Source organism: Sinocyclocheilus rhinocerous, unplaced genomic scaffold, assembly GCF_001515625.1.
Source record: "Sinocyclocheilus rhinocerous isolate Xijiao unplaced genomic scaffold, SAMN03320098_v1.1 scaffold3957, whole genome shotgun sequence".
NCBI lineage: Eukaryota > Metazoa > Chordata > Actinopteri > Cypriniformes > Cyprinidae > Sinocyclocheilus > Sinocyclocheilus rhinocerous.
Genome location: NW_015657978.1, coordinates 13,590 through 23,970, shown reverse-complemented (window position 1 = coordinate 23,970; position 10,381 = coordinate 13,590). Strand labels below are relative to the sequence as shown.

The 10,381-nt window shown below is 36.0% G+C and overlaps 1 protein-coding gene across 1 annotated transcript in view; it reads right to left on the bottom strand.

Annotated features, from left to right (window-relative positions):
* The window catches only part of LOC107721969 (MAGUK p55 subfamily member 7-like), a 108,790-nt gene extending 100,932 nt beyond the window's left edge, over positions 1-7,858 (bottom strand). Inside the window, exon 1 of the mRNA XM_016530202.1 lies at positions 7,705-7,858. Within this exon, the coding sequence (XP_016385688.1) occupies positions 7,705-7,741 (37 nt within the window). The 5' untranslated portion in view covers positions 7,742-7,858. The remainder of the gene's footprint in view (positions 1-7,704) is intronic.
* Positions 7,859-10,381: the final 2,523 nt, after the last annotated feature.

The window sequence follows — 10,381 nt, the reverse complement described above, 5'->3', positions numbered from 1 at the left end:
GAGAAAGAGAGAGAGAGAGCGAGAGAGAGAGAGAGAGAGAAAGAAAGAGAGAGAGAGAGAGCGAGAGAGAGAGAGTCTTACATAACATACAGAATTGATGTGATACATGTAAACGATATTCTTTGTTTTGTTTTCCTGTCAAAATATAATACTTTAAATATAAAGTATAGTATATCAGTCTGGCGAGTAAACAAACAAAAAAAAATTTACTAGCCAATGGCGATTCAATTGCCAAGGTGTCCGTAGAGGGTTGTGAATGTTTTTAATGAATGGATTTTATAATACAAATAGCAATGTGTAACATTTTACCATATTTAGTGCAACACTTTTATTTGTTCCCCACAAAATATTGTTTTTTCACTAAATGTTTGGATTTCTAAAATTAGTGTGCACTGATTTTTCTAGAATAACTTTTGCTGCCGAATTATCCACTAACCTAGTTTATGATAAATTTGTCATAGATTATAAATATACATAGGCCTATATTTTCTCATATTTATTGTTTATTTTATTTTTCTTTATAATGAAGTAGTCTGTATCTAGTAGATTGTGAAAGAATGATTATCAGTTCCACACACAGAGACATATAAATTCTACATTTATTTAAATGGGGGGAAAAAAACTTCACTGGTATCGGATCGGTATCAGTATCGGCCAATACCGAACCCTAGGTATCGGAATCTGTATCGGCGGCGAAAAAGGCGGATCGGAGCATCCCTAGACTGCGGTCCCTTTAAGACTTTATCCACGGACCCAATATACGGTGCCACTGGTAACAAAACGGATCGGCTCGGAATCGGAAAGAAGAGAGACTGACCGACCGATCACCGATCAGGGCTGATCATGAGGAAAATCGGTCGATTCAGATCCCTGGCCGATCGATCGGTGCATCTCTAGCTTCCACCCGCCATTATTTCAGTATTTTACTTTAGATATGCTTTCATTTATGCCGTTTGGAATGCAGTACGTATAAGATGCACGAAACTCACGTACTGACAGACTTTCACGTGTGCTTTGTGTTTGATGTCCTGAAGCTCGATAGCGGCTGCGGTTAAATGCACTTGCATCTCCGAATACTTTTATACGAAATTGATGTAAATTGACATAACAGTCAGTTATGTTTTCAGAACAGGACAAAACATAAGATATATCGAAATAGAAATGTGCATTAGTGTGAATCGGTGTGAATGCATCCTGTTAAAGCTGCCACTGTCTGTGATCTCATCAGTAATAATCAAACAGCAATAATGCGGAGGAAAAAAGAAAAACCCATAACTATGATTGTCTGTAAACTTTCGGGTAGCCTACTTGAACACTTATTTTTAAAATAAGTAATTATTTTAAAAAGTAGCCTACTTATACAATTTAATTTAAAAAAATTAAGTAAAATTTGCACAAAATTAATTTGATATAGAATTTATATGAAAATGTAGCCATGTGCAGTAATATTGAAAATTGAGAATGTGACGCATCGTGATATTGAGTTGAATTGAATCACTGACATGATAATCGTAATTGAATTGAATCGTTAAACCAGTGAAGATTCACACCCCTATTTTTAAAATGACAGTACTGACTTACAGAGATTCCAGCTATAAACAAAATGTAAAATTGCAAAATGTAAAGTTGTAAAGATGTATTTGCACAGCAGAAGCATTAAATAGGAAAAAATGTAGACAAAGAATCGTTTTGGAATCGGATCGTGACTCCCAGAATCGGAATCGGATCGTGAAGTGCCTAAAGATTCCCACCCCGATTATATAGCGCTGTGTGTACTGTTGGGCAATCATAAAAAAAATCAATCATGTGGTGGGGGGGTCTCCTCAACCATCACCAGTGTGCAGCATCCACCTGGATGATGCAAAGGCAGCCACAGTACAATGGCGCCAGTTCGCTCACCACACACCAGCTACAGGTGGAGAGGAGAGAGAGTGATAGAGCCAAATAAGTGGATGGGAATTATTATTAGGAGGCCATGATTGTCAAGGGCCAGTGGAGGAAATTTGGCCAGGACACCGGGGTAACACCCCTACTCTTTAGGAGAAGTGCCATGGGATTTTTAATGAACAGAGTCAGGACCTCGGTTTAACGTCTCTTTAGAAAGACATTCTCTTCTCTTCGTAAACAAGTCACAGGGCATATAGGTTATATGCCAGAGCACCAGCTCCTGCATCAGCACGCATGTGAACACGCATCAAAGACTGACACGGAAGAGAAAAAAAAATTGTCGAATCAAGTCATTATTTTTGTTTTCTTCTTGCACAAAAAGTATACTCGTAGCTTCATAAAATTACAGTTGAACCACTGATGTCACATGGACTATTTTAAAGGTACAATATCTAAGTTTTCACCACTAGAGGTCGCATTTTCAAATCAATAACAAAGGCGAAGCTTGATGATGCTATGAAGGAGGATGTTCATGGTATAAGGTAATTAATTGGGGTTTTTTTTACAATTCAAAACTTTGGGCTCAGTAAGGTTTTATGTTTTTGAAAACATCTCTTAAGCTCACCAAGATGACATTTATTGATAAAAAAAAAATACAGTAAATCCAGAATATTTTAATTTAAAATAGCATTTTAATTTTAATGTATTTTAAAGTGCCATTTATTCTTTTGATGGCTAATCTGAATTTTCAGCAGCCATCACTCTAGTCTCCAGTTACACATGATCCTTTAGAAATTATGCTGATTTGGTGCTCAACTTACGCAAAATTATAAATGTCTTAACTGGCGTGTTTGATCAATTTAATGCATCCTTGCTGCATAAAACAAACTATTTATTTTGAATGACAATGTATATTGCGCAATTCTGATCATTTGGTTCCTAAATTCCTAAGTCAGTCATTCCTGGGTCTTTTTTTTTTTCCATTTCGGAGCCATGAAGTGCTTGTCAACATGTGGACACAGAAAATTTGGCTTTTTTGCTTCTTTTCTGATCTAGCTGCACAGTAGCCAAGGTCAAACCATCCCTCAACATGAGCATCTCTGGAATCCAGAATATCTGTTATTTTACTGCGATTACACAGAACAGGAGGGAATGTGATCTTGAAAGCAGCCATCTGAACACCTGTAGAAAAGATTTGGTCCAATCACACACTGATTCCTTGTGACAGTACACATTTCATGTCTATATCAGAGCTCAATCACAGCAGAAAAATAACAGAGGACTACAACTGGCAAGTCTGAATTTAAAGTTGGATTTTTTAAACTATAGCTATTACACTGAAGAAGGAACAGGTCCCAATGTGTCCAAAATATCACGTAACACTGGCCTCTTTTGACTAGGGCTAATATGTCACTCCCAGCAACACCCTAGTACTGTGATAAAGACTTCTGCATACCTACGAAAATAAAGGTTTTGTTGCAACTGAGTATAAATGTTCAGACCCTTTTTACATTCCAGCAACCACACCAGATTTTCAGATCCGTATGCATTCTGCTCGTCAACATCGACAGATATCTTTATCTTTTGAAAATAGAGATATAAAAATAAAATACAAATAAATGAAATTCCTTGTCCTTCTGCTTTTCTCCCTCTCCTTTCTCCTGCATTTGGTAAAATGAAGTGGAAATTTTCATTCTGATGTAACTGGAAACAGGGAGCTATTCCAGTGGCAACAAATCCTTGTGTTACAGTTCTGTATCCCTGTGGCAGTAGAGAGAGAGAGAGAAATAGATGGAAAAGAGGAGGATAAATGGCTGGAAATCGATAAAGTGCTCCCAAAGCGCATGCTGCTGCCGCTACTAACGTTCCTCTCCCTCCCTCCCTTTCGTTCTGTCCTCTGCTCCCAGATGCTCTGCATTCTTGACATCAGAATGGAAAAATTTACTGTTAGCCGAGAAGAAATTTAATATGGCCATTCCTGTCATATCCCTCATTGCAGCCATATTCAGCCGGTGCTCTGCTGAAGCCATAAGAGAGACTCAGCACCTGAACGATAAACAATATGGAGCTCAATATGGATCTCATTATGCACAATAGCATCATTACACCATACACTTGTTTCTGAACAGGACTTATGGAAATAAGCGTATCCACACACACTAATCAAAAAACAATTCCAGTTTCAAGTAGAATACCTGCACAGATAGCTTCATGCTTAAAACCTGTCACACACCAATTCATCTTCATTAGAGGAGGCTTATCTGCTAAAGAACTTCTGTCCTAAAAATTTCCCACGTGTCCCTTTTGGTCTCTCTCGAGCCTACATGGCGCTCTTCTCTTTTTAGTGACGCCTTGGGGAGAGTTATCATAATTGGACGAGCAGGCCAGCCCAGAATAACACCGTAAAAACTCATATGGCTCATAAAAATCTGGTAGGGGGCTATGATGCTCCAATCAAAGGGCAGATTCAAAGTGATCAGGCTAACAGACTGTAGGGAAGGCAGGTGGGAGTGGAGCTCTGAGGACCAAACCACTCACTGAATGAGCTTTCCTTTCACCGCAGCTGAACTGAGAGAGAAAACAATGACAACTGACCCCTCTGAACAACCACTCATGCTTCTGAAAATAAATAAATGACATTATATAAAAATAATATAAATGTGATAAAAATGAATGAATAAAAATCAAATGTAGCTAAATAAATACAAAGAAACTAATTTATTTTAAATTTATTCATTCATTTTAAATGCATGGCTGTTTGTTTTAAATATTTCAAAAAATTATATATTTAAAATAAATAAAATGATATAAATAAAAAAATACAAAAATTTAATCAAATTACAACAAATTACAAAACATTTAAATGTATTTAAAAATCAATTTGTTTATATTTGTTTATTTTACATATTTAAAATATATAATACAATTAATATAAATACAATACACTAAAATTAATTAAAAGGAAGAAAATCATAATAAATAAATAATCAAACAAACAAACAAAGGAATACAGAACTGATCTGAACTGAAATTAGGAGAAAAAAATATCATGATTCATGACTACGTATAACTGTAGTAGACTGAGTTGAAGTGCACAGGATGATTGAGTTTGCAGTTTATGCAAGAGGAATTACAGTAATTTATCATATGACATCAACACCAGATTCTCGTTCTCTCACATACACATTTTACAGGTAGTGGGTGGATGGATCTGTCAGCCCAAGGACACCCAAGGGTAGTGAAATCAAATGCCACCAGGAAGCAAAACACCCACACAAAAAAACAGGATACATATGTTGGGGTAAAAGAACAGCATTTTATGTCCATACAGAGGAACGAGACTAGGACAGAACAGACACTGTGTGATGGAGAGTTTCAATGAGAGACAACCAGAACAGAAAAAAACAATACAGATCCAGAGGAGCCAGAAACAAGCTAATAACTTACTGGCAATCATCCTTGATCAATTTATAGTGGGCTTTGGTGATAAAATCTCAATTTCCTGCCTTATGAATGAAACATTTAAAGTGTGCAAGTGTGTGTGTGTGTGTATATGAGAGAGAGAGAGAGAGAGAGAGAGAGAGAGAGAGAGAGAGGGTTTGTGTCAGGTGTCCAACAACAGCATAGCAGCCAATAACACATCAAGAGCAGTGGCATAACGTTCCGGGCACCAGAGCCCTTGTGCACATCTTGACATGTAATCTCCAGCACGGCCACCGCATGTAACTTTTAACAAGATTCACTTGTTTAAAACACCCCCAAATTGTATTAACATTTACTATATAATCAAAACATTAGACCTTCTACATTTATTTAGGTTATTGTTAATATTAGTGTTGCTGCTGATGCTTTAAATAAAATGTTTTTTTATTATTGTAATATGAAGATTAAATTTAACATGAAAGACTGGTAATTTAACACTTTTTTTTTTTTTTAAAGATGGCTGAAAGGAGGAAAAACCAAAGTGAAGTATGGACTTACTTCACTCAGTCATTTATTTACTTTATAACAGTAAATAAATATTGGATCTGCATATCGGTTATCGGGCACATAAACACGCAAATAATTGGTGTCGGTATCGGTTATAAAATATCAATATCGGTCGATCACTAGTTCTAATCTTTCAGATCCACAGTGGCTTACTGGGCTTTCAAAGTGTTCATTAAAAACTTGTTGGGCAAGACAGGATCATGCACAGCAGACGTAACCTAACCATACCAAATGTCTCCCAGCAACCTTGTGCTCGTCCATCAGACTTTTATACCCCAACTAGATATTAGTTTCTAATGGACTACATTCGCTTGGTAATCCCTTCTTTATAAAGAAAATGAGACAGGGATGTGGGCAGAGAAAAAAAAAGAGAAGAGACAAAGTGTGCATCCGAGTTACACATTATATAGCAGTATGGCCTCCAAACACCAAAAACACTTACATAAAAAAAAAAACTGGGGTCAGTATTTAAATTTTTTTTGAAGGAAATTACTACTATTATTCTGCAAGGATACATTAAATTGTTTAAAAGTGACAGAAAAGACATTTATAAATGCTGCTAAAGATTTTCATTTCATATAAATTCTGTTCTTTTGAACACTCTATTTAAAGAATCTTTAAAAAATGATCACAGTTTCCAAAAAATATTAAGCAGCACAACAGTTTTCAACATTGATAATAATAAGTACAGTGCACAGCATAAATAAGTAAACCCCCTCTAAAACTTAAATGTAGCAATTACTCTTTACTTAGAAGACTTGTTAGGGTTCTTTGGATATGTAATGTTCCAACAAGCCTGCTTGATCAATTACCAAAGAAGAATGCCAAAATTATTCAGCAAAATAAGATTTTCTCATCAAAGTGATAAAATTGTGTTGCAAAATGAGTACACCCTCCTGAAAGTTACTAAATAAAACTAAAGGAAAAAAAGTGTATAGGTTTAAGGCTATTTTTGATCAACAGGTAAGTATATTGAACCAAAACTTTTAAAGACAAGTAATTTCCTGACAATTAAAAGTGTTATATAGCCCACTACTCCCCATTAAAGACCAGGGCATTTAAGGAGGTCGTCCAGGAGTTAAACAGGACAGATGTGAAAATTTGTCATGAACTTGTACACTCAGTGCCAAGAAGGGTCAGAGCAGTATACTTTAAGTTCTGGGGGACATACTAAGTACTAGAATATTATACAATTTCTGAATTAAATCTAGGGTGTACTCATTTCTGCAATCCTTCATTTAAACAAAATTGGCTAATTTACTTATCTTACAGAAAATATTGTCATATGTTTTGTTGTTTTTATTAAGTATTAATAAAGTATTAAAAAGTAATGTTTAAATTTTGCCATCTTTCCATGAATTATATTAGTGATCATTAAGAAAATACATCTTTTATATTTATTCAGAGGGAGTGTACTCATTTATGCTGTGCACTGTAAATGTTTCTTGTGCACCAAATCAGCATATTAGAAAGATTTCTGAATGAGCATGTGACACTGAAGACTGGAGTAATGGCTGCTGAAAATTCAGCTGTCATCACAGGAATAAATTACATTTTAAAATATATTCAAATAGAAAACAGTTATTTTCAATTGTAATATTTCACAATATTAGCATTTTTACTGTATTTTTGATCAAATAAATGCAATCTTGAGAAGCATAAGAGCTTTCTTTTAAAAATATTTAAAAGTTGAAACACATTAGATGTGTTACTGAAGACACAATTTTACACTTATTAATCATACGCTGTCATTTGGCCATACTTGGCTGGTCAAACTAAAAGACCCTAACTGCCATACAATGAGGTATGAGGTGTAAGATGAGGTACCTATCTCACTGCCGGTTCTGGTGGAGAGGGCCGGCATGGTGACTGGCAAATCTGCTTCCTTTCAACTTCACAACGTTACCACAAAAATCCAGCAGCGTTGGGGCTGGCCGACTCGACCCCAGGAAGAGTCTGCAAATCCTTGGTTATGTCATTGGCAAATCTATAAAAGATAATAAAAGACATTTAGGCTATTAAATGATAAAAAAAAGATTAGGATATATTAAAATACAGAGGTTTAATTTAAGAATGCATGTACAAATAAAAGGTTTAAACAGGACAAGCCCTTCAAACTGAGCTTACGCTGTAATATCTGTAATATCTAATGATTTCAAAGATGGAAGATGTGAGGCAAAGGAACAGAGGAAGCAGCAAAGAGAGAGATACATTAGCCCCAAATGTTCCCGAAATCAATTCCAATTTCTGCTTTTTCCGTCTAGGGCCCTGTGCCTGCCCTGATCCGTGCCGCGGCACCGAAAGCACCTGAAACCTTTATGTCACCCCAAAGACCTGTAACCAGTGGCCCGAAAAAAGAACAAATGAAAAACTGAGAGATGGAAAGAGGAAGGTGGGGGCAACCATACTTGCTCTGCCTCTATATAGATAACACAGTATCAGGTTTGTGGAACAAGAAACCGTATGGAGAGGAGAGAATAAAAATAAAAAAAACACCTGATCGCAATGAACGGTATTGCTGGAGATTCAATCATATGCTCCTATGCGATAATCATAAAGAGCACTGCTGCCATCTAGTGGTGACATTACCGCTAATTACAGTTTACAAAGTGCAGCCATCAGGTGGATCTGCAATTTGAACCAAAAAGGACAGAAGAGGAGAATTGAGCATAGAGACTTGTTTAAGAGGTAAAGTGATTTTACACACTTAAATAAAAAACACAGACATGCTCTCCAGATAACTGGCAAGAACACAGTAGAGATCAGATGCTACACACATCGCAAGCCCCCGCAAGATCAGAGAGAGTTCAGAGAGACAATACACAAAAAAACAAAAACTTGGTCAGTTTGATGCATTTCCCTCTCTATTGTTTGTTACATTATCCTTCACTCTCTATTTCCTCTGCAGACCCTTCTCTGTCGATCTTTCGGTCTCCCTGTACTCTTGTAACTTCTGCCTGCGACTGGCTCACGGCAGTCGTGCTGTTATTAAATGCATGGCGTGTCATTGGTGTGCACATGCTGTTTTAAGAGCACACGCGCCTCGCTATTCCAATGTGCGCAAGTGTGTTTATATGTCTGTAAACTTCATACAGTGAAAAAAAACAAAACTTTAGTCTTCCAGTCAATAAAACACGGACTAATATTAATGTCGTGCTGCTTCTGACAGAATGAGCAAACCACTAACACACTTTTGCACTTAAACACAAGTCAAGGGCTAGGTGAGGATGAGGGGACTTGTTATCACAAAGTAGGAACTACATCAAACTATTAAGTTCAATATATATTAACAATATTTTTATTTTAAAGAATTTTTCCAAGTTCAATACAAGTTAACCTGTACCAATAGCAATTGCCACAATGAAAAAATACGCACAACTATCCAAAATAAATGAATAAATAATAGTATGGCACTTACACTGGACGTAAATTTCAAAGATTTTAAAGCAGAAATGTGAAAATATGCGAGTATGTGAGTATTATGAGTATGTGTGAGTATTATTTACAGTTTTAGTGTTTATGGCACTGCACTGTCATAGACACAGAAAAGGTTAACATGCATCTTGTGGCTGTACTATTAAAACAGCACCCCTGTTCTGAGTTACAAGTCTATTTATTTATTTTTTGTGGCAAACAAGATTATGCCAAAAATGCTTTCAATTGAGCTTAACTTGTATTGAACCCAGAGTATTAATGTGTTATACATAGGGCTGGGCGATATAGCTAAAAAAATGTATCAACGATATAATGTTTCATATCGTTCGGTATTGATAATTATTGACATTTCTATAACCTTTTTTAAAACAAAGAGCAATAGAATTTTTTTTTTACATTTAACCACTGTATTTTTAAATAAACTACAGTTGAGACAAACAACAAATATTTTTTTGTTTTAACAGTCAAACACCATATAAAAATTAAACAAATCTAATTTCTAATGTTTTATATGCAGATTAAATGGGTTAAACTTTTGGCTTGTTTCCCAACCACAGGAGGGCACAATGAGCAAAATAATGCAGCACATTAAACTGTCCACGCATGGAAATAATATTCTTTTTTTTTTTTATTCACAATCTCCTCATCACAGGCAGGCACAGCACTCATGTTCGTGTGGGCTGTCTGCGTCACTCATAGCACGTGCCTATATCGTGCACTATATCGAAACTGTTTTATATCGTTATTGAAGGTGTACCGTCGATAAATATCGATACCGTTTTATCGCCCAGGCCTAGTTATACATATGGCAAAAGAGAAATTGTCATTTTGCCTTTAAGCTACTTTTATTACTGGCATGCAGCTGTACGGTTTAAGCCATTCCCCACAGACCACAAGAGAAATGTCAGGACTTTTTAAATTTTTTTAAAAATGAGAGTAATTATTTTAGGCAATTGATATGGGCTCTAATATACTTGAGCATCACTGCTTCATAGAGAATATGTGAATCACTAAATCAAGGGCACCAGGAGATCATTGAATCATCTGCAGGTGCATTAAGAGTCTTTTA